At 39.6% G+C, this 24,615-nt stretch overlaps 1 protein-coding gene across 3 annotated transcripts in view; it reads left to right on the top strand.

The window, feature by feature from the left end:
* Window positions 1-24,615, top strand: part of ULK2 (unc-51 like autophagy activating kinase 2) — an 85,387-nt gene that overhangs the window by 38,065 nt on the left and 22,707 nt on the right. For 2 of the 3 annotated variants that reach the window (XM_039227313.1, XM_039227312.1), the window contains exons 14-17: window positions 9,817-9,877; window positions 18,642-18,779; window positions 22,086-22,228; window positions 23,917-23,997. In XM_039227313.1, the coding sequence (XP_039083244.1) occupies window positions 9,817-9,877; window positions 18,642-18,779; window positions 22,086-22,228; window positions 23,917-23,997 (423 nt within the window). The remainder of the gene's footprint in view (window positions 1-9,816; window positions 9,878-18,641; window positions 18,780-22,085; window positions 22,229-23,916; window positions 23,998-24,615) is intronic. The other variant, XM_039227314.1, reaches the window with a different exon arrangement.

Below are 24,615 nucleotides of genomic sequence, written 5' to 3'. Positions count from 1 at the left end.
CACAATCTGTAGGAAGTTGTAGGCCTCTGCCATGCTGTCCCAAATGGTATAATGGTACCTTCTAAAGAGAAGTCTTTAACTTTATCTGGAATTCAGTCTTGTAGATGGAATAAGGTAGAGATCCTCTTATTGAATATTCCTTCCTTTCTTTATTGATAGGCAATTCCAGATTTGTCACAACCAGGTTTATATAAAGGATTGAACTATTTTTTTTAAGGTTTCCTATTTCATTGGTCTATTTGTCTATATTATTATCATTTTTAAATTTGTGAGAGTGAGAGAGAAGGAGATTGAGATTGTGGGGAGGGGTGATGCTAGAGAGCATTCTAGTATTTTTGGAATCACCTTGGCTATTCTTGGCCCCTTTTATGTCCATGCAGTTTAATTTTGGCTTGACAAATCCTACAAAAAAACATTTGGGGATTTTGATGGGAATTGTGTTGATTTTATAAGACCTATTGAGGGGCAGTTAATGATCTTTACCATACTAAATTGTCAAATCAAGAGTATGTGTTTCTCTTTAATGTGTTGTGGTACGTACTCATATTTTCCTATCTAAAGGACATTCACATCTTTTGTTTTATTCTAGTTACTTTTTTTTGTGCTTGTGTATTTGAAAAACATTTTTTCAAAACTACCTCTGTCAAGGTCTTTGTGCCTCTAAATCTCAGGGGTCATTTCTTGGTCTTCATCTTTTTGATGTACTTAACTGTTTGTTGCAATGTAGTTGCAAATGGCAAGATTTCCTTCTTTTCGATTGCCAAGTAATACTCCATTGTGTGTGTGTGTGTGTGCACGCGCACACGCATGCGTGCATGTATATACAGACACACCATATCTTCTTTATCCATTCATCCGTCAATGGACATATGGGCTCTTTCCATACTTTGGCCATTGTCGATAGCGCTGCTGTAGAATTGGGGTGCATGTGCCTCTTTGAAACAGCACACCTGTTTCCCTTGGATAAATACCTAGCAGTGCAACTGCTGGGTTGTAGGGTAGTTGCATTTTTAATTTTTTGAGAAACATCCATACTGTTTTCCAGAGTGACTGCACCAGTTTGCATTCCCATTTTTGTTGAGCTTTAAGAGCTTTTTGTATTTGGGATAAGAGCCCTTTATCAGATGTGTCTTGTAAATATTTGTGCCCAGTCTGTGGCTTGTCTTCCATTCTCTTGATGTTGTCTTTCACAGAGCGGTTGTTTTTAATTTTAATAAGTTAAAATTAATCATTAAATTTAATGATTAATTAAATCATTTAAATCAATTTATTTCTTTCATGGATTGTGTTTGCTGTTGGTATCATGACACACAAGGTCCTCTAGGTTTTCTCCTATGTTGTCTTTTACAATGTTTGTAGTTTTTTGTTTACATTTAGGTCTGTGGCCCATTTTGAGTTAATTTGTTTTGAAAGATGTAAGGTCTGTATCTAGAATCTTTTTTTGGTCTGCGGACGTCTGATTGTTCTAGCACCATTTGTTGAAGACTGTCTTTGCTCCACTGTATTGTCTTTGCTCTTCTGTCAGAGATCAGTTGACTATATTTATGGGGGTCTATTTCTGGTCTCTTTATTCTGTTCCATTGATCTGTTTGTTCTTTTGTCCATACAACAGTGTCTTGATTACTGTAGCTTTATAGTAAGTCTTGAAGTTGGGTAGTATCAGTCCTCCAACTTTGTTCTTTTCCTTCAGTATTGTGCTGGCTATTATGGGCCTTTTGTCTTTTCCATTTAAACTTTAGCATTAGTTTGTCAATGTTGACAAAATAACTTGCCAGGATTTTGATTGGGATTGTATTGAATATATAGATCAAGTTGGGAAGAACGGACATGTTGACAACATAAAGTCTTCCTATTCAAGAGCATAGAATATCTCTCCATTTATTTAGTTCTTCTTTGATCTCATTCATCAGAGTTTTGTAGTTTTCCTCATATAGATCTTGTATGTATTTTGTTAGATTTATATCTGAATATTTCATTTTGGGGGATGCCAGTGTAAATGATGGTGTGCTTTCAATTTCAGATTTTAGTTGTTTATTATTGAGATAGGGGAAAACAATGTACTTTTTTTTTAATGTTTTTTATTTATTTCTGAGAGAGAGAGACAGACAGCGTGAGTAGGGAATGGTCAGAGAGAGAGAGGGAGACACAGAATCTGAAGCAGGCTCCAGACTCTGTGCCAACTGTCAGCACAGAGCCCGACACGGGGCTCGAACCCACGAACCGTGTGATCATGACCTGAGCTGAAGTTAGACGCTTAACCAACTGAGCCAACCAGGCGCCCCAGCAATTTACTTTTTAAATATTAAACTTGTATCCTGCAGCCTTGCTTGAATTACTTACTAATTCCGGGAGGTTTTTTGTGTTTTTTTCTTTTTTCTTTTTTTTTTTTTGTCTTTTTGTTAACTTTTTGAGATTTTTTTACATAAATAATCATGTCATCTGCAAGCAGTAGTTTTGTGTCTGCCTTCCTGAGGTGTATACCTTTCATTTCCTTTTCTTATTGCATTTGTAAGGACTTCCAGTGCAGTGTTGAAAAGGAATGGTAAAAGAGGACATCTTTCACAGATTATATGAAACTGTAATAACCAGAGTCCACAAAAAAATCAGTGGGGGGAGGGCACCCAGGTGGCTCAGTGGGTTAAGCGTCCGACTTGGGCTCAGGTCATGATCTCACAGTTTGTGAGTTCGAGCCCCACGTCCAGCTCTGTGCTGACAGCTCAGAGCCTGGAGCCTGCTTTGGATTCTGTCTCCCTTTCTCTCTCTCTCTGCCCCTTCCCCACTCATTCTCTGTCTCTCTCTCCTTCAAAACTAAATAAACATTAAAAAAAAAATTTTTTTTTAATCAGTGGGGGGGAAAAAAAGAAAAGAAACAAAAAGAATGTCCTTATTTTTTTTTTTTTTTTTTACCTGATCTTAGTAGGAAAGCTTGGAGTTTCTCACCATTTAATATGATGTTAGCAGTAGCTTTTTGTAGACATTTTTTATCAAGCTGAGATAGTTCTCCTCCATTCCTAGTTTACTAAGAGTTTTTATCACAAATGGTTATTGAATTTTGTCAAATGCTTTTTCTGTGATTTTCCTTTTAATATATTAATGTGATAGATTACATTAATTTTAGAATGTTGAATGAGCCTTGCATACCTGGGATAAATCCCATTTGGTTATGGTGTATAATTTTTTTATACATTGTCAGATTCAATTTGCTAATATTTTATTGGAGATTTTGCATCTGTGTTCATGAGAAATTATTGGTCTGCAGTTTTCTTGTAATCTCTTTTTATAGGTAATGATGGCCGTATAGAATGAATTAGGAAATACTCTTTCTGCTTCTGTCCTCTGAAAGAGATTGAAGATAGAGATTTGGTATGATTTCTTATTTACATGTTTGGTAGAATTCACCAGAGAACTCATGTGGGCCTGGTGCTTTCTCTTTTGGAAGGTTATTAATTATTGACTCAATTTCTTTTAATAGAATAGGACCAATGAAATTGGTCCATTTCATCTAGGCTGTCAAGTTTGTGGACCTGGTATCCCTGCGTTATCCTTTTAATTTCAGCGGGATCTCTAGTGGCATCCCTTCTTTCACCAGTGATATTTGTACCTTGTATCCTCTTTTTTTTCTCTTGGTTATCCAAGAAGCTTATTGATTGTTGTGTTTTCAAACTTATTTAGTTCAAAATATCTTAAAATTTTCTCTTGATTTCCTCTTTGACCAATTTGTTATTTAGAAGTGTGTTTTAAGTTCCCGTGTATTTTAGGATTTTCCAATTATCTATCTGTTATTGATTTCTAGTTTATTTCTCTTGCGGTCTGAGAGCAAACATTGCGTGATTTCTATTCTTTTAAATTTGTTAAGGCATGTTTTACGGCCCAGTATGTCATCTGTCTTGGTGAATGTTCCACATGAGTTTGAAGAAAATATGTTCTCTGCTGTTGTTGGATGAAGTTGTCTGCAGATGTCCATACTTTCTAGGTGATTGATGGTGTTACTGAGTTTAACTATGTCCTTACTGATTTTCTGCCTGCTGCATCTGTCTTTCTTAAAAAAAAATTTTTTAAGTTTATTTATTTATTTTGAGAGAGAGTGTAAGCAGGGAAAGGGCAGAGAAAGAGAGAATCTCAAGCAAGGTCTGTGCTTGATTCCTGAGCTGGAATCAAGAGTTAGATGCTTGGAGGGGCGCCTGGGTGACTCAGTCGGTTGACCGTCTGACTTCGGCTCAGGTCATGATCTCGCGGTTTGTGGATATGAGCCCTGCGTCAGGCTCTGCGCTGGCAGCTCAGACCCTAGAGCCTGTTTTGGATGCTTGTCCCTCTCTCTCTGCCCCATCCCCACTCATGCTCTGCCTCTTCTCTCTCAAAAATAAGGAAACATTAAAAAAGAACAAAAAGTCAGATGCTTAGCCAGCTGAGCCACTTAGGCACCCCTGGCTCTGTCCATTTTTGAGGGAGGGGTATAAGTGTCCCAACTATGATAGTGGTTTCACCTATTTATCTTGTAAGTTTTTGCCTTACATAGTTTGACGCTCTGTTGTTAGGGGCATGCATACCTGTTAGGTAAGAATTGTTGTGTCTTCTTGGAGCATCTATATTTTTGTAAATATAAATGTATCACTGTGTATTGCCCTTTTTATTCCTGATAACTTTTCTTTAAAGTCTGCTGTGTCAGAAATTAAAGCTATTCCTGCTTTCTTTTGGTGTTAGCACAGTCTATTTTTCTCTACAGGTCTACTTTTTTAATCTATGTGTGTTTATATTTAAAGTGAGTTTCTTGTAGACAACATATAATTGGGTTATGTGTTTTAATCCAGTCTGAAATCTGTCTTTGAATTGGTATATTTAGACCATTGACATTAAAAGGTTTATCTATATAGTTACATTAATATCTAACAAATATCTAACATATTTGTTAACTGTTTTCTATTCATCATCCTTGTTCTTTGTTCCTATTTTTGTCTTCCACTCTTTCTGCCTTTTATGGTTTTAGTGAGCATTTATTACTCTCTTTTTCTTTCCTTAGCATATCATTTATACTTTTTACTTTCCTTTAGTGGTTGGCCTAGAGTTTGTAATATACTTTTGTAACTAATCCAGGTCCACTTTCAAATAAACTATCATTGCATGGGTAATGTGACATACTTTATAATAATAAATCCTAATTCCTTCCTGCCATCCCTCATATCATTGCAGTCATTCATTCCAGTTAAACATAAGCATACGTAAGCATATACATATATATGTAAGACATAAACATTAAGCATACATAACTGAATATACTGTTGCTATTATTTTCTCAGCAAATCCCCTCAGCAAAGATTTGAGAAAGTCTTTATTTTTCTTTCACTTTTTTTTTAAGTTAATTTATTTTTTTTGAGAAACAGAGAGCAAGCATGAGCTGGGGAGGTACAGAGAGAGAATCCCAAGTAGGCTGGAGCCTGACATGGGGCTCGATCCCACGAACCATGAGATCATGACCTGAGTCAGAATCAAAAGTGGGACATTCAACCAACTGAGCCACCCAGGAACCCTTTTCCTTCACTTTTGAAGAAGAATTTTGCAGGATACAAAATTCTAAGCTGGTGGCTTACTTCTCTCTCAGTACTGTATTTCACTTCACTCTTCTTGCTTGCTTGCAGGATTACTGAGAAGTCAGTGTGATTCTTACCTTTGTTTATATTTATGGTGTTCTTTCTCTTTGGCTTCTTGCAGAATTCTTTTGTCTTTACTTTTGATTTTCTGTAATTTGAAAACGATATGCCTACATGTAGTTGTTTGGGGGCATTTATCCTGCTTGGAGTTCTTTGAGCTTCCTGAATCTGACATTCATTTAGGGAAATTCTGAGTCATTGTTGTTTCAGACATTTCCCTCTGTTCCTTTTGTTCTTTCTTCTCTGTCTGGTAATCATGTTACATGTTACGCCTATTGCAGTTCCCACGGACCTTGGATATTCTGTGGATTTTTAAAAGTCTTTGTTCTTGTTCTATTTGTTTTTCAGTTTTTTGAGAATTCTGACCATATGTTCTCTAGCTCAGAGCTTCTTTCCTCAGCTTGTCCAGTCTACTAATAAGCCTATCAAAGGCACGCTTCATTTCCATCACAGTGCTTTTTAATCTCTGGCATTTCTTTTTGCTTCTTTGTTAGCATGTCCATCTTTCTTTTCATACTGCGTATCTGTTTTTGCATGCTGTCTACCTTTTCCATTAGGACCCTTAGTATTTTAGTCATAGTTTTAAATTTCCAGTCTGATCTTTTTTTTTTTTTTAAAGATATTTAAAAATGTTTTTTATTTATTTTGAGAGAGAGAGAAAGAGAGATAAGGGGGGAGGGTCAGAGAAAGAGGGAGAGAGAGGATCCTAAGCAGGCTTTATGCCATCAGTGCAGAGCCCGATGTGGGGCTCGATCCCAACTGTTGAGATCATGACCTGAGCCAAAATCAAGAGTCAGACACTTAACTGACTGAGCCACCCAGGTGCCCCTGTAGCCTGATAATTCTAACATCCCTGCAAAGTCTGGTTCTGATGCTTGCTCTGTCTCTTCAGACTGTATGCCTTGTGACTTTTTCTTGATACTCATATAGGATGTCCTGGGTAAAAGGAACTCTGTGAGGAGGCCTTTAAGTAAGTAGGAGGGGAGTAAGTAAGCAGTAGGCCTGGAGGAGGAGGAGGAGAATGTTCTGTAGCCCCGTGATTAGATAGATCTCAGTCCTTTAGTGAGCCTAGGTCTCTGGTCTGTGGGCACAAGTGTTTCCCAGTTTCTTTCTCTTGCCTTAGGTGGGACAGAATGGCTGTAGGGGATTGGGGTTGGGCATCTCCCTGCCCCCAGGTCGGTTAGCTCTGAGTAAGTGGTTTCCCCTGAGGGCAGGCCTTGTTAAGAACAGAATGCTCAGACCTATTTAAAAATGGTCTTTTTTTTCCATTATCTCACCAGAAGCAGGAGAGGATTTTTCTCTGGTATTTACTGTGAGCTTCTGAGTTCCTGGAGGTAAATCGGGCAATTTCATGAGCCTATGAATGGGTCCTCCTGGAGATGTTATGTCTCAGTTATGTTATGTCTGTTAGTGATCCTCTAGCAACTTGTCAGTCCCGGTCCACGGTTTTCTACCCAGGTCTCATTCTCTGAAGCATTCTGCGGGTCAGTCTCTTGTCACGTAAGCCACAAGTCCCCGTGTTTGTCTGTCTCTCTAATCCCACCCAGGGCATCAGTTCGCTCTTCATCCTCCTCTCTCTTTCGGATCCAAGAAAAACTGTTGATATTTCAGTCTGTTTCAACTTTGTTGTTGTTGTTGGGATGGAATGGCAACTTCCAGGCTTCTTACATGCGAGACCAGGAGCCAGAAGTCCTATAGGATCTTTAAAACATGTACACAACTTAAAAGTAATGATCTAAAACAAATACCTAAATACACTCCTCTGATTTTATCTCTTTTGTCAGACTTTACATTTTTTTCCCTTATTGCTCTAATTTTAGGGAAATTTCCTTGATGTTTTCTTTCACTGAGTTTTTCATTTATGTTCTCTTATTTTAATTTTCAGAAGCTTCCCTTCTCCCTTTAAGAATTGTTCTTATTTCAGGGTGCAGTATTTTGTTTTATCTGAAGACATTAATTATATATACATCTTTTAACCTTTCTCCAGAAAATATTTCTTTTCTTTTCTTTCTTTCTTTCTTTTTTTTTTTTTTTTACCTTCCCCAGGTTGTTTGGGAGTCTGGTTTTCAGATTGGACTCCTTCCTTGGGTGTTTGGTGGTGGTTGTGCACTCATAATTAGGAATGGAAAATCAGAATGTTGTTTGAAAGCTTTGTAAGTGGTGGGTCTGAAGGACAGATGACATGCCTGAGTCCTTGCCTTGCCTTGGAATGCTTCCTTCTTGGAACGAGGGAGGGCCACTCACATCTCCCAGAGAAGACTCCCTGATACGATGTGGGGGAAACTTCTACTGGCTAAGGATTCTGTCTTCTTAGGTCCCCTAAGTCAAATAATGTTTATCAACTTTATAGCTTCTAAGTTTTTGTGGCTGCTGACTTTTTGCCCTTGTAAGTTTAGGCTCTTTTCTCTCCCTCCCTAATATGATATCAAAATAACAATATAATTATTAAAATCTTTTTATGGGAGGTGCCTGGCTGGCTCAGTTGGTAGAGCATATGACTCTTGGTCTCAGGATCATGAGTTCAAGCCCCACATTTGGGGCATGAAGACTACTTAAAAAAAAAAACAAACAAAAAAAAACAAAAAAAAACAAGCGAACAACACTATGGGTCTTTTTGTCCTTAGGGTAATCCCATTAGGGATGTTCAGTCACATTACTGAGCTTTAAAGTCACTTGAAAGAATTCCCTTCTGGTGATAATACAGATACACTGATACGTGATTATGAATGATAAAATGTTATTGTGGTTTACTTTTGATTTCTAGGGATTTTTTTCTTTTTCTTTTATTTTCTTTCATGATTATGTATGGCTCCAAACTTAAAGCTACAGAACCAAGTACACTTAGTGAAATGTAGCTTCTATGCCTACCCCATCTGCCCTGTTCCCATGTTGGCAGCTATTTTCTTTAAACTGGATACCTTCCTTCCTTCCTTCTCATTATTCTCTTATCCTGATTTATTTTGCTTTATATTCCTTACCATTGCCTGACACTATTACCTTCTTTCACTACTAGAATGTAAGCTTCAAGGGAGCAGGGACTTGAGATGTGCTAACATAAATACATTTCTCAATTCTTATTTAGGGCCATTCAAGGGATATTTGCGTTCACTTTCCTCCCTTTTGAGTGTAGGTTAGCAGTGTACTTTATTTTTTAAAAATGATATTTTTGCTGTGTCATATCAACACATTAATTATACCTTTACAGCCATTTATTTATTTGTTTCAAGTTTATTTCTTTTGGCAGAAAGTATGTGTAGGAGTAGGAGATACGGAGGGGGGTGAAGAGTGAGAGAATCTCAGGCAGGCTCCTCACTGTCAGTGCAGAGCCTGACTCAGGGCTTGAACTCATGAACCATGAGATCATGACCTGAGCCGAAATCAAGAGTCGGACGCTTAACCTGCTGAGCCACCCAGGCGCCTCGCCTCATGTTTACAGCCATTTAAAAATCACACAGACGATGCGATACAGTGGACATACCAGTGATGAGGAATGAGGGGCCCCTACTTTCTGAGCTCAGCTCTTCCCACACATAGATGATGTAGGAGGAGGTGAAGATGGCCTGTGGCATACGCTGCTGTGTCTGAGAGGCCCCAGCCTCCCCACCTTGCTCAACAGCCCATTTAAGGCAGAAGAGCGTTACACAGGAGGATGGGGGGCTCCAACGCTGGAGTGAACTAGACTCTGTTTACGGTCAGTTGTGCTGGAATGCGACATGCGTGTTCCTGAAAACTACCACACTCTGAAAAAATTGCTCAATAAAAACCACAGAGTTTATGAGCAAATTGGAATTAGGGGCATAACACTCCAAACATTGATGAGTGACATATTAAAAAGAACATGATTAAAACGTTAGCACAGTTTTCTGTGCATGTTAAATGGTGAAGAAATACATAACACTGAAATAAGTATGACACTTTACCTCAAAAAGACCTGATTGTTTCTAGAAATGGGCATTGAAGAGCTGCAGCCTGTGAAGTCAGCTGGTGCGCCATCTTCAGTGTTTGTGCTCCTGGTTTTTACCTGCTTTAACTCATGGAGGAAACTGCAACATAAGCAAACGGTCGATTTGTTTTGTGCTCAGATTTTTCCTAATAATCATGTTGGAACAATTTACATCTTGTAAGCAGATGGTAGAGCAGAACTGACGGCATTTGTGTCTCTCTCCTTTAGATGATATGCCAACGGGAACTGCTGGCAGACGCGCTTCGAATGAATTCTTGGTGTGTGGAGGGTATGTTTATATGTATTAAATGAAAAGATTGCTCATATTTTGATTGTTGTGAGGAAAGTTAGGGAACTTTGACTATGTTCTTGATTCTTAAATTTTATTTTGTTTTACAATGTGTCATTTTTTTAAACAAAGTTTAAATTGTGACAGAACACAAGAAATCTGTCGTTTTGGCCGTATTTAAGCTTACAGTTTAGTAGCGTTAAGTGTATTCACAATGTTGTGCTCTTCTCCAGAACCTTTTCATCTTGCAAAACTAAAACTCAGCACTCGTTACGTCATAGCATTCCCCGGTTCTCCCATCACTAGGCCATTCTACTTTCTGTTTCTATGAATGTGACTACTTTAGATACCTCAAAAAAGTAGAATATACAATACGTGTCTTTTGTGACTGGCTTGGTTCAATATCATAATATCTTCAAGGTTCATCCATGTTGTAGCATGTGTCAGAATTTCCTTTTTAAGGCTGAATCATATTTCAGTTTACATATATACCATGTTTTGTTTATCCACTCTTCTTTCAATGGACATTTGGATGTCTCCTACCTCTTGGCTATTGTGATACTTCTGCTATAAATGTGAGTGTGCAGATATCTGTTTGAGACCCTGCTTTCAGTTATTTTGGATATGTACCCAACAGTGGGGTTGCTGGATCACATGGTACTTCGACCTTAATTTCTTGAGGAGCTGCCATACTGTTTTCCTTAGTGGGTGTGCCATTTTGCATTCCCACCACCAGTGCCCCAGGGTTCTGCTTTCCCTGCATCTTCAGTAGCACCTGTTACTTCTTTTTTTTGGGGGGTGTGATGTGGTTTTGATTTGCAGTTCTGTTCATGAGTAGTGGTTTTGAGTGTCTTTTCATATACTTGTTGGCCATTTGTATATCATTGGTTGTTGAGCTGTAGGAGTTCTTTATATATTTTAGATATTAACCCTTTATCAGATATATGATTTACAGATGTTTCCGCCCATTCAAAGATTATCTTTCCAGTCCTTTGAACATAGAAGTTATAGAATTTTAGGTAGTCTCATTTTTCTATATTTTGGGTTTTTTGTCTGTGTTTTTGATGTCTTTTCAGGAAATCATTGCCTAATCCAGTGTCACGAAGCTCTTTTCTGTTTTCTTTCAGAGTTTTGTAGTTTTGGGTCTTATATTTAGATCTTTAATCCACTTTGAGTTAAGTTTTGTATATTGTATAAGGTAAGGGTCCAACTGCATTCCTTTGCATGTGGGTATCTAGTTTTCACAGAACAATTTGCTGAAGACACTGTCCTTTCCCCATTGAGTGGTGTTGGTATTCTTGGTGAAGATCATTTGTCCATATATGCTAGAGTTTGTTTCTGGCCTGTCTGTTCCATTCTGTTGGTCTGTGTGTCTGTCATTGTGCCAAACACATTGGTTTGATTACTGTAGATTTGAAATATTTTTTTTTAAATATTTTTATTTATTTCTAGGAGAGAGAGAGAGACAGTGTGAGCAGGGGAGGGTCAGAGAGAGAGGGAGTCACAGACTGAAACAGGCTCCAGGCTCCGAGCTGGCAGTCAGCACAGAGCCCGACACGGGGCTCGAACCCACGAACTGCGAGATCATGACCTAAGCGAAAGTCGGACGCTTAACCGACTAAGCCACCCAGGCTCCCCGAAATATGTTTTATTTTTTAAATGTTTATTTTTGAGAGAGAGACAGAGTGTGAGCAGGGGAGAGGCAGAGACAGGGAGACACAGAATCTGAAGCAGTCTCCAGGCTCTGAGCTGTCAGCACAGACCCCGACACAGGTCTCAGGCCCATGAACTTTGAGACCATGACCTCATTAGAGGTCAGATGCTTAACCAACTGAGCCATCCAGGTGCCCTGAAATATATATATTTTTAATGTTTATTTATTTTTGCAAGAGAGAGAGAGACAGAGCATGAGCAGGGGAAGGGCAGAGAGAGAGGGAGACACAGAATCTGAAGCAGGCTCCAGGCTCCAAGCTGTCAGCACAGAGGCCAACATGGGGATCGAACTCATGAACCTCAAGATCATGACCTGAGCCGAAGTCAGATGCTCAACTGACTGAGCCACCCAGGGCGCTCCTGAAATATGTTTTGAAATTAGGAAGTATGAGACCTCCAATTTTGTTTTTCTTTTCTCTAAATTGTTTTGACTGTTCAGGATCCCTGCAGATTACATGTGAATTTCAGGATAGATTTTTCTATTTCTGCAAAAAATGCCATTGAGATTTTGGTAGGGGTGGCATTGATCTATATAGATGACTTTGGGTGGTATTGACATCTTCACAGTATTAATTCTCTAGTCAATAAGGATGAGATGTCTTTTTAAATTTCTTTCAGCAGTGCTTTGTAGTTTTCAAGTCTTTCACCTCCTTGGTTAAATTTATTTCTACGTGCTTTACTCTTTTTGATACTGTTGAAAATGCCACCCAGGTGCCCTGCTGAATGCATTAGTTCTAAAGACCTTTTGTGTGTGAAATCTTTAGGATATTCTACATTTAAGATCATGTTTCCATGAACAAAAATAAATAAATAAATTTCCTTTTTCCATTCAAGTTAATGCCTTATATTTCTTTTTTTGTGCCTAATTGCTCTAAGAGTTCTGTGTTGAATGAAAGTGGTGAGAGCAGGCACCTTTGTCTTGTTCCTGATCATAGAGAAAAGGCTTTCAGTCTTTAACCATTGAATATGGTGTTAGCTGTGGGCCTTTTATATATGGTGTTTGTTATGTTGAAGTAATTTTTCAATTCCTAGTTTGTGGAATGCTCTTTTTAAAATTGTTTTTATCTAGAGAGAGCACACAAGCTGGGGAAAGGAGTAGAGGGAGGGAGAGAGAGAATCTTAAGCAGGCTCCACACTTGCTGTGGAGCCCAAGGGGCTCAATCATAACCTGAGCTGAAAGAGTCGGATACTCGACCATCTGAGCCATTCAGGTGCCCCTGTTGAATGCATTTTATCATGAAAGGATGTTGGGATTTTGTCAAGTGCTTTTTCTGCATAGACTGACATGGTCCTGTGGTTTTTGTCCTTCATTTCATTGATGTAGGAATGTTATAAATCACATTTGCTCATGGTATATCATCCTTTTAATGTGTTGTTGAATTTGGTTTGCTAATATTTTGTTATAGATTTTTACATCAAATTTCATCGGGGAAATTGTTCTTTAGTTTTTTTGTTTTTGTAGTATCTGTGTGTGGTTTGGTATTAGGGTAATGCTAAACTCATGGAATGAGTTTGGGAGTGTTTCCTCCTCTTTAATAAATTGGAAGAGTTTGAGAAGTGTTGATGTTTTGTTTTAATTTACTATTATTTTATTTATTTTTTGAGAGAGGCAGAGACTATGTAGAAGTGGGTGAGGGGCAGGGAGAGAGGGAGACACAAAATCCAAAGCAGGCTGTAGGCTCCAGGCTCTGAGCTGTCAGCACAGAGCCCGATGAGAGGCTGAAACTCATGAACCGTGAGATCATGACCTGAGCCGAAGTCCACATTTAACTGAATGAGCCACCCATGCACCCCTGATGTTAACTCTAAATGTTTGGTAGGGGCACCTGGGTGGCTCAGTCGATTAAGTGTCCGACTTTGGCTCAGGTCATGATCTCACGGTTTGTGGGTTTGAGCCCCGCGTCAGGCTCTGTGCTGACAGCTCGGAGCCTGGAGCCTGTTTTAGATTCTGTGTTTCTCTCTCTGACCCTCCCCTGCTTGCTCGCTCTCGCTCTCTCTCTCTCTCTCAGAAATAAATAAAAAAACATTAAAAAAAAGTTTGGTAGAATTCATCATTGAAAGTCTTAGGCTTTTTCTGTTGGAAGTTTTTTGATTACTGATCAAATCTCCTTAGTTATAAGTCTGTTCAGATTTTCTCGTTCTTTATCATGAAGTCTTGGTAGCCTATGTGTGTGTAGAAATTTATCCATTTCTTCAGGTTATCCAGTTTGTTGGCAAGTACTTATTCATAGTGTTCACTTTATAATCCTTTTTTATTTCTGTGGCATTAATCGTCATGCTCCTTTCTTTTTTTTTTTTTTTTTTAATATTTTTTATTTATTTCTAGGAGAGAGAGAGAGAGACAGCGTGAGCAGGGAAGGGTCAGGGAGAGAGGGAGATACACTCTGAAATAGGCTCCAGGCTCTGAGCTGGCAGTCAGCACAGAGCCCGACGCGGAGCCCAAACCCACTAACCATGAGATCATGACCTAAGCGAAAGTCGGACGCTTAACCAACTAAGCCACCCAGGCGCCCCTGTCATGCTCCTTTCATTCTGATTTTGAGTCTTCTCTTAGTTAACCTAGCTAAGTATCAATTTAGTTAATCTTTTAAAAATGCCAACTCTTGTTTGATTTTTTTTCTATTTCTCAATTTTGTTTATCTCTGCTCTAATCTTTATTATATCCTTTTGTTAGCTTTGGGTTTAGTTTGTATTTTTCTTTTAATTTGTGTAATATTTATTTTTGAGAGAGAGAGAGGAAGAGAGACAGAGTATGAGCAGGGGAAGGGCAGAGAGAGAGGGAGACACAGAATCGAAGCAGGCTCCAGGCTCCGAGCTGACAGCTCAGAGCCCAATGCAAGGCTCGAAACTACAGACAGCGATTTCATGACCTGTGCTGAAGTTGGACACTTAACCAACTGAGCCACCCATGTGCCCCGTAGTATGTACGTTTTCTCATTTGAGGAGTAAAATTAAGTTTTTGATTGGATTTTTTTTAATGTGAGCATTTACAGCCATAAACATTTATCTTAGCACTACTTTCAGTGTATTCCATAAGTTTAGGTGTGTTGTGTTTACATTTTCATTGTCTGCAAGTTATTTTCTGATTTATTTCATGATTTATTCTTTGGCCTATTATGTGTTTAGGAGTGTGTTGTTTAGTTTCTATGTATTTGTGGATTTTGTAGTTTTCTTTCTGCTGTTGAGTTCTAGTTTTTATCCATGGTGCTCGAAATCATACTTTGTACAATCTTTTACAATTTCTTGAGATTTGGTTTGTGATTGTGGTCTGTCCTGGAGAGCATTTCATGTGCACTTACGTTCATCTCTTGGTGGGAGGGGTGCTTGGTGTATGTCTACAAGATCCAGTTGGTCTAGAGTGTTGTTCACGCCCTGCTTCTTTATTGATCTTTTATCTGGTTGTTGTATCCATTATTGAAAGTGGGGGCATTGAACTGTTCAGCTATTATTGTGGAATTATCTGTTTCTCCCTTCAATTCTGTCAGTATTTGCTCCATCTATTTGGGAGAGCTGATGTTTGGTGCATAAATATTTATAATTGTTATATTATCCTGGTTCAGTGACCCTTTAATCACAATACACTGTGTCCTTTTTTGTCTCTTGTGACAGTGTTTGACTGAAAGTCTCTTTTGTTTGCTATCAGTATAGCTGCTCCTGCTTGTCTTCTGATTACCATTTGCATGGAATCTCCTTTCACTTTCAGCCTAAAAGGGGAAGATAGGTTACTGTCATTTTGTTACTTTTATGTATGTCTTGTGGCTTTTTGGTCCCTCATTTCCTCTTTTGCTACTTTGTTTTTTGTTGATCTTGTTGTAGTGACCTGCTTCAGTTGCTGTTTCCTATTGTGTGTATTCTATAGATATATTCTTTGTGATTACTACTGGGACTACGTGAAATATCCTAACAGTTACAACAATCCCATTTAACTGAAAACTTCAATTGCCTGCAAAAACTCTACTCCTAATGGACAGTATGGGCATACACTACCCCCACTTATGTTATCCATGTCACAAATGGCATCTTTTTATGTTCCTTTTTTTTTAATTTTTAATATTTATTTTTGAGAGAGACAGAGCAAGAGCGGTAGAGGGATAGAAAGAGAGGAAGACACAGAATATGAAGCAGGCTTCAGGCTCTGAGCTGTCAGCACAGAGCCGAATGCAGGGCTCAAACCCATGAGCCACGAGATCATAACCTCAGCCAAAGTCAGATGCTTAACTGACTGAGCCACCCCGGTGCCCCTATTCCTAATTATAACATAGTTTTATGGGGTTTTGGGTACGTTTGTCTCTTACATTGTGTACAAGAATTGGGACATGCTGATCTTAAAGGAGAAAGAAAAATAGCAATAGCAGGACTACATATAGCTCTGAAAGTTACTGGTCTGTCATCAGTCTATTTCCCTCTGCTTTGAGAACAGCATGTCCCAAATAGGAGCTGTTCTTGCAACCTACTTCCCAGGATTTGTGGCAGGAATGCCCGCGCAGGGAGTGTAGAAACAGGACCAGCGAGAGGTAGTGAGTATGTTGGGAAAAAAAGTACAGTGTACCACAAGATATTAAGTGCATGTGAAAACAGAAATTACTAAAAATACATTAAAATTATGTTGTGTGCAAAAATAAAATGGTTTGATGCAGGTACAAGACAAACTCTTTGCAAAGCCGTTAAAACTTTGCACCGCCCTATCCCCAAACTGAGATCTCCTATGCCAGTCTGTGCAGTGTTAGCAGTGTGTCTCATTCTTCCTTAGAACCTCACTTTTGTTGAAATTACTTTGAAATATTTAACTGTATGTCTTTCCAGGAAAATTTCTGACCCCTACACAAAACTGACTCATTTCAATAAAATAAAAGTGTATTGTATTTTGGGCAGCCTAGTATTTCTAGTATTCCATGCAGGTCAAAGATGACTTTCCGCATAGAGAATCCTCTGAGCTGCTTTACCTAGTGGAGGTGGAGGTGGAGGTGGAGGGGCCGTGCTGGAGGCTCAGGCTTGCCTAGACGGTCCCTCTCCTCCTCTTGGGTCTGAGGAAGTCAGCTAATGGTTACATATTGATAGGACTATAAAGCTAGACAGAGAGGTGGCTGTAGTGGCCTCAGCTAGCTGGTGCTCTGGGAATTTCTTCAGGGAAGACTTGGTAGCCTGAGCAGATCTACTTGAAGGTTCTGTCCAGAGACTGTCTGACACCACATCTCCAGGACACCTGTCCTGGCTGTTCAACTCCTCATATGCTGGGAGAGGAGTCCTTGGGATTCCCTGAGAGAGATGCTTTGAATTATGTATGACGTTGCTAAGTTTACTTCCCAGGGTACTTTTATTCAGCTTCTAATTTCCCTTTGGTGAAAAAGTATTAGAACTTGACAGTGTATACGTTAAAGGAAATTCCCAGATGTGCTTATTTCACTAAGTCTTTACTAAGTCATTGAATTGAGACAGTAGAAAAATGACATTGCTTCATTCACATTCTGATCCTGGATGGCTGTGCTGGCTGTTTTCCTGAGGAACTTAGGCTTGAAGGCCTATGCGACCTCTGGGTTACAGGCAACCACAGTTGGTTAATGAAGTCTTGTAAACCTGTTTAGTTTCCACTAGTAGAAGTTTTTGGTTTGATTTTGTTTCATTTTCAGGTTGTAGGTAAAACTCACAATCAGATATATAGATATTAAAAACATAAATTATTGTATTTGAAAGATACTTAACATTGCGCTCGAGCGTAAGGTATGTGTCAGCTATACTTCAGTATGGATGCATGGATGGATAAATACATGATACTTAATGGGAATTACCTAAATGAGAAAATAGAGTGAGCTTATAGACAAAAAGCTAGAAACAGCAGTCCTGTCTATAGCATATGGTTAATACTAAAAGTTTCGTTTTCTTGCAAGATGGGAAGTCAAATAGTTGTTGCCCTCATTTCTGTGGCTCAAGGAAGTTGTCTCCAGTTCTTTTGGCCTGTTCTTCAGAGTTTAAAGGTAGATGCTTAAGCTTCAGCAAGTGTACCCACAGTCCAGGAAGGAGGAAGGGTGGATATAAGACTTCCACTTACATTTCATTGACCAGGAAAGATATATGACTACTCATGGCTATGGAGGAGTCTGGGATGTGTCATAATTTCACTGAGCAAATTGCCATCTTCTGTAAAGTTTGAGTTCTGTTAGTAAGAAAGAGTGGGTGACTAGATATTGGAGAGGGCAACTAACATCTCTATTACAGATGAGATTTTATTTAAATAGGCAATGCTCTCATGGTTCATAAAGCTCTAAAGTGACACTTTGAAGAATATTATATTGTTTGTTAGATAAGTATACAATCTCTTTATAGCTGTAATATTGTAATTTGAGAAAAAGTATTAGATTCATGTGGCTTTTTTGGAATTATACGAGGGCAGAAGAATGAAATAAATCATCTTTAAAGGCTCAGTACTGTCCCTGATGTGTCAAGACCGGTTGCAAATTGAATTGAAAGTCATCCAAGGATATCCTGTTTCTGAATTTATGAAAATCAAGGGAAGAGGCTATTACAGAAACCCAATACTAACACCTCACCGTGTGGACCTCAGATCAGTAATGTGCTTTGAGAGTTGTATAGTGTTATTTGCAATCTTTTTAAAAGTCAGAAGTTCTTTGGGAAGGTTTACTGCATTCGTAACTTTCATAAACATTCCGGTCATCTTTGCTCTTGAACTTCCTGTTCTTTTACCGAGCATATTTTCCTAGATATATTTTTTTCTCTCACATAATAATGAATAGCAGAATGTGAGCATATGAAACTGAGTTTTGCTAACCTACGGACTTTCCCTGTTGTTGTAGAGGAATGTTTTTCCAGTTCTTATTTCAATTCTTAGTCCTCAATAAGCATCGGAATGCCTGGAGAGTCTTTTAAATGACTAATGTGATTTTTTTTGCCTTATATTTTGCGGTCATTTTTTATTCACATAGAAATGATCATTTGACCTCTTCTAGAATTTTCTCTAAATATCACCAATGTGTCAAATGAAAGAAAAACAGACTTACTTGGATTTTTTTTCTTTTTCAATAAATTATGGTTGCAGGCAGTGCCAGCCTACTGTGTCACCTCACAGTGAGACAGCACCCATTCCGGTTCCTACTCAGATAAGGAATTATCAGCGCATAGAGCAGAATCTTACATCTACTGCCAGCTCTGGCACAAATCTACATGGTTCTCCAAGGTAAGCTAGTATTTTTTTTCCTTCCTTGTTTTTTAAAAATTATGTTGTTATTATTGAAAGATCTGTTATTTTTTGGGATGCCTGGTTGGCTCAATTGGTGGAGCCTGAGACTCTTGATCCTGAGATTGTGAGTTCAAGCCCCATGCTGGGTGTAAAACTTACTTAAAATTAAATAAAATCTTAAAAAAAAAATTTTGCCCTAAGAAATAGGGTAGAGACTGCATCCATAAATTAGTACAAAATGCTTTTGAAAATAATCAAAATCAAAAAGACCTCTTGGATGTTATAAAATATAACTGAAACAAATAAAAATAAATGTTGGAAGACAAAGTTGAGCCATACCTGAAATAGGTGAATGAAATAAAGAAGATGGAAACTATGAATAAAATATATACTTCAGGGGTGCCTGGGTGGCACAGTCAGTTAAGTCTCTTTCTCTCTCTCTCTTTTTTTAGTGTTTATTTTTGAGAGAGAGCGAGTGTGAGCCTGGGAGGGGGAGAGAGAGAGAGAGAGACAGAGGATCTGAAGTGGCCTCTGTGCTAATAGAGGTAAGCCTGATACAGGGCTTGATGCAGGTCTCCATGTGGGGCTCAAACCCAGGAGCCATGAGATCATGACTTGAGCCAAAGTCAGATGCTCAACCAACTGAGGCACCCAGGCGCCCCAGGTGTCTGTCTCTTGAACTGAGTTCAAGTATGAGTTCAAGCCCTACATTGGGCTCCACACTGGGCATGGAGCTTACTTAAAAAAAAAACAAAAAACTTTAGTATAGGCATTCCAGAAAGAACAAGTAAAATGGTGAAGAAGAAAATTTCCAGGACATAATCAAGAGAAAGTTTTCTAGAATTGGAAAATACGAGATTTTAGATTAAAAGGGCCCACCTAATATAGAGCTCAGTGAATGGAAAAAGATTCGTAGAATGTAAACTGAGAAAACTTCTACAAAGAGCATTTTGGCATATTATTATTATCTGTGGAGATTATTAATGGGTATATCTTTCGAACCCAGTACTTTAACTTCTGGTAACTTATTATACAGATATACAGTCCTTGCCTGTGTATGAAGTTGCATATATACAGGTTGTTGATTGTTACAGCAGCACAATCGTATGCTATGAGAAAGAAGCCAAGTTCCTACTGGTGAGTGACTGATGTAAGGTTCATCTATGACAGCAGAGCACCTTCCACAAAAAGAGGAAGGAAGCTCTCTGTGTGTTAAGGTAGATAAATTTCCAAGGTATGTTTTAAAATGACAGAAGCAAAGTGATAACAGAATTAGCAGTGGCTTTCCAAGGGTGGTTCATGTGTGGCTCCCTCCCAAAAGGTCTGTGAGGCCAAAGCCATTTTCATCATGATACTGGGACACCGTTTGCTTTCTCTCACTGTGTGGCACGTGCACTGATGGTGCAAAAGCAATGATGTGCAAACTGCTGGAGCCTTAAGATGCATCAAGCTGGGGGCACCCAACCACTCTGTGAGTTTTCATATATTTTAACCACCACACACTGTGGTACCAAGGAATGTCTTCAATGAAGCCATGAAAGTTATTATTTCTCTTTAAAAATGCCACCTCGTCTTCAATGAAGCCATGAAAGTTGTTATTTCTCTTTAAAAATGCCACCTCGAGGGGCATGTGGGCACAAAGCACTTTTGCTGCAGGTTGGAGGAGTTCTCTTAAGGAGAAGCTCTCATGTGATTTAGTTGCAAGGTGAACCATAGCCCCTTTTTCATGGACCGCCATGTTTTCATGAAAGAACAACTGAAGAACCCCGATGTGGGTGTCTGGCGGCCATTAAGTTGAAAAGGAGCCAAGTCTGCCACTACCTAGAAAATAAGTGACCTAAAATGTGAGCTCATGAGCAAAAATTAGAGTTTTTGAAAGCTGTGATCGACAGCTTCTGATATGCCTTGACAGCCATTTCTGTTAAGATTCGTGGTGATATTTTGGTATGAATGTGACTTTTTGATACTGTATGATGTAGTCACCATTTGGAGTATAAACCAACATTTTTCAAATGACCAAATGTTTAAAAATCATGCATAGATAAAAGATCCAATCCAGGGACTCCTGGGTGGCTCAGTTGGTTGAGCGTTCAACTTCCGGCTCAGGTCATGATCTCGTGGTTTGTGAGTTCGAGCCCTGCGTCGGGCTCAAAAAAAAAAAAAAAAAAAAATCTAGTCCAAGTACAAGGGACTTTGCAAGAGATTAGAGTCTAATGTAATAGAGTACCAGATATCACTGACATAGTTTCAGATTCTACATTGCAATTAATCTTTTAAAAATGTCTATTTACTGAGTTTTGGTGTAGTATCAAAGATGAGCATCACAGTTACCTGAAAAGGCTACCAAAATATTCCTCCTTTTTCTGACTGCATATCTGCATAAGACTGGATTTTCTTCATGTATGTCCCCCCATATATATTGTTACGTGAAAGATTGAATGCAAAAGCAAGTATGAGAATCTAACTGTGCTCTATTGAGCCAGACCCTAGAGATTTGAAAAAATGTAAAACAATGCCATGCTTCTCATGAATTTATTTTGCTTGGAAAATATAATTAATTTTCATAATCCTATGTTAAATGTAATAAGTTTCTTTTAATGAATTGCTAATTACAAATTTTGTTCAGTTTTAACTTCTCATACAGTAAATATAAATAGATATAAGTTGCATGAACAAAACTTCTGGGATATTCAGTAATTTTTAGGAGTATAAAGGGAACCTCAAACCAAAAACTTTGAAAATCGTTAAATAAATAAGATTTTATTTTCAGCCTGTTGGCTTGTGTATAAATTAAGGAATTCTAGAAGGATATAGTAGAAACTGGAAATAATGGTAACCTTTGGTGGAGGATTGAGGAAATGCTGAGAATCAGGCAGACAGGATACAGGGTGGGAAGGAGCCTTCACACCATATAATTTTATACATTTTACATTTGTTCCATGTAACTATATCATGTATTTTATAAAAATTCTGGGGCACCTGGGTAGCTCAGTTGGTTAAGTGTCTGACTTTTGGTTTCAGCTCAAGTCATGATCTCATGGTTTCATGAGTTCAAGACCCACATTGGGCTCTGTGCTGACAGTGGAGCCTGCTTGGCGCGTGCTCGCTCTCTCTCCTCCCCTCACTCTCTACCCCTCCCTCACTTGCTCTGTCTCCGTCTCTCTCAAACTTAAAAAAAAAAAAAAAAAAAAAAAAAATTCTATTCCGTGGCATATTGTCAGGAAGTTTTAAGGGGAAAAATAAAAGACAGAAATAGAGTCCTAGAACTTGCCAGAGAGGGAATAATTTTATTTTTCTTTTCAGATCTGCAGTGGTACGAAGGTCTAACACCAGCCCTATGGGCTTCCGGCTGGGATCCTGCTCCCCGGCACCAGCAGACACAGTACAGACAGTTGGACGAAGACTCTCCACTGGGTCTTCCAGGCCTTACTCCCCTTCCCCCTTGGGTAAGGAGAGGAAAGCCGTTGTTTTCTTTTTTTTTTTTTTTTTTTTTTTTTTTTGCTATGACAAATCTGACATGACACTCTATGTCAGTCGTGACCGTGGCTCATGGGCTCACGATGTCAGTGAATCTCAGCTGATGGGGAGCCATGACCTTCCCCTCCAGCTCCACCCTCCTCCTGGCCCCCGCGTGAGCATCTCTGTATAAATTTGTTAGGACCTCTATTGGCAGTGTAATAATAAATGAATCTTACGGATAAAAAGTATCCCCATTGGGTTTGGGCTGTAAACACACAATAGCAGAAACCCTAAAGTACACGAGATGCCTGCCCACTTACCCTCGGGTCCGTGAGGATCAGGAGACAGTAGTGTCGCCGGTGTGTGGCTCACGCACACCTGAGGCCTTCCAGCTCTGGGAGGAGGACGGTGGCAGCTTTGTTACGGACCTTTTCACCTCTCGTGGAAACCACACGCAGGGCAGGGGTGCCAGAGTAAGCGGTAGCAGCAGCCACAAACCACAGTCTTCGTGGAACTGAGAGAGAAAGTGCTCCAGCTTCAGAACACACACGAGGGGGGCCAAAGCGGCTGTGACTGCAGACCCTGTGAGGCCTCACGGCTGTGGAGGGGAGCGGCCGCGGCCAGAGAGGGCCCGGGAGCCAGGTCTTGAGGCTCGCTGTGCAGATCCCAAACTTGCCACCCCCCAATGTATATGAATGTATTTCTATGTTTTTTACTTCTAAGAGAAGAGCACCTCAGCTCAGGCACAACTGCTGGATAAGAGTGAGGGCACAGGAGGGAGTTTCAGGAGGAGGCGGGGTGAAAAGGATTGAAGTGGTGCCCAGGAGCCCTGATTCAAAAAAACACAAAATCATGATGATAATGTTTTTAAAACTTTATTTCACTGCCTCACCTGCAATGGTTTTGAAGCTGTTTTCTTAGCTGAAAAATCTCCGAACAAAACCCTGGCCCTCCTTCACCTCCTCCGCAGCTCCGGGGGCCCTTCAGGGTCGCCAGAGACAAGGTCCAAGCCTTATCCTTGCTCTCCAGGGAACGGCCCTTCCTGGGGACCTAACCGTTGCCTGCCCACCTAACCTCTTGGTCAGTGCCTCTTGTTTTTAGAGACCCAGGTGTCCTGTCTGCTTAGCCTCCCTGGGCCTTCTTAGCTCTTCCGCCTGTTAGTTTGGGTTCTGAGAGGTAGATGCAGAGAAGGTAGCTGCAGAGAAACTCCGGAGTGACTGGGGAGCATCTGTGATTGATCCGGAGTGGGGGGCAGGAGCCTGGGGGAGCCCCTTCAGATCACCTTGCAGGTCTGACTCCTGTGAGGGAGAGAAGGAGCCAGGAGGAGTGGGCAGGGGCGTCTCGACGAGCGTGAGCTCTCAGAAGGTTTCAGCCAGGCCCGAGGAGTGTCCCCCAGCACTGCCTTGTCCACGTTCCCTGACCTGCCGGGACGGCCTGAATTAGTGCCTCGCCCACACGCAGTCGTTGTCTGGGCGCAGCCCTGGGAGACAGGCCTTGGCAGGAGCCTCAGGAACGTGGCGGGTGCAGAGGGACAGCAGCTGGGCCGGCAGTCCGTCAGTGCAGTCAAATTTTGTGGACTATGATGTACTGTGCAATGTGCGCGTATGTTACCTGTTTCCATCCTTCGTTGGTTTTGAATCATTTCTCCTCCTTTTCCCCATTTCCCGGTTCATAGTTGGTACCATTCCTGAGCAATTTAGTCAGTGCTGCTGTGGGCATCCTCAGGGTCATGAATCCAGGAGTAGAAACTCATCAGGTAGGAAATATATTTGGTATACCAATCATTTTAATCCTGTTCTAAGTGGATTTGAGTTATGTTTCTCTGGTCTTATCAAAAGAATTGAACTGGTATGAAATATCTCATCTGTTATCTATCCTGTTGTTTAGAATCTTGGTCTAATATGTTTTAGTATAACCTGGAATCCCTAAAGTATCTCTCTTTGGGTAGATCTTTTATGGAAGTAAATCTTAGAAATTAAGTAACTGAGCTAAATTTTGGTCATTGTTACAAAGATCATGAAAATCAATCTAGAAAATGAAATTTCATTGCATTGATTACTATTCTTGATAAGAGCTACCTGAGATAAATAGGAAAGAGATGTTTATTTGCTTTATTAAATAATACGTATATGCCTGAAAAGATATGTGTAAATCACACTTCTGTAATTTTATTTGGATTTTACTAAAATCCAAATTTTATTGGATGTGCATTTGAAGAGTTGGCCAATTAAAGGAATCCTGTATTACTTAGAAAGCCACTCTTTTCTTAGTTTTTCATATTTTGTGTTTCCCTAAAAATTAGTCTTCTATAACTTTCTCCAGAGCATAACATTTTGCTGCTGATTGTATTTATTTGTGTGTATATATGTGTACA

This window comes from Hyaena hyaena, unplaced genomic scaffold (genome assembly GCF_003009895.1).
Source record: "Hyaena hyaena isolate Hyena2069 unplaced genomic scaffold, ASM300989v1 scaffold_27, whole genome shotgun sequence".
Lineage (NCBI taxonomy): Eukaryota > Metazoa > Chordata > Mammalia > Carnivora > Hyaenidae > Hyaena > Hyaena hyaena.
This window is presented reverse-complemented; position numbering and strand designations above follow the sequence as displayed.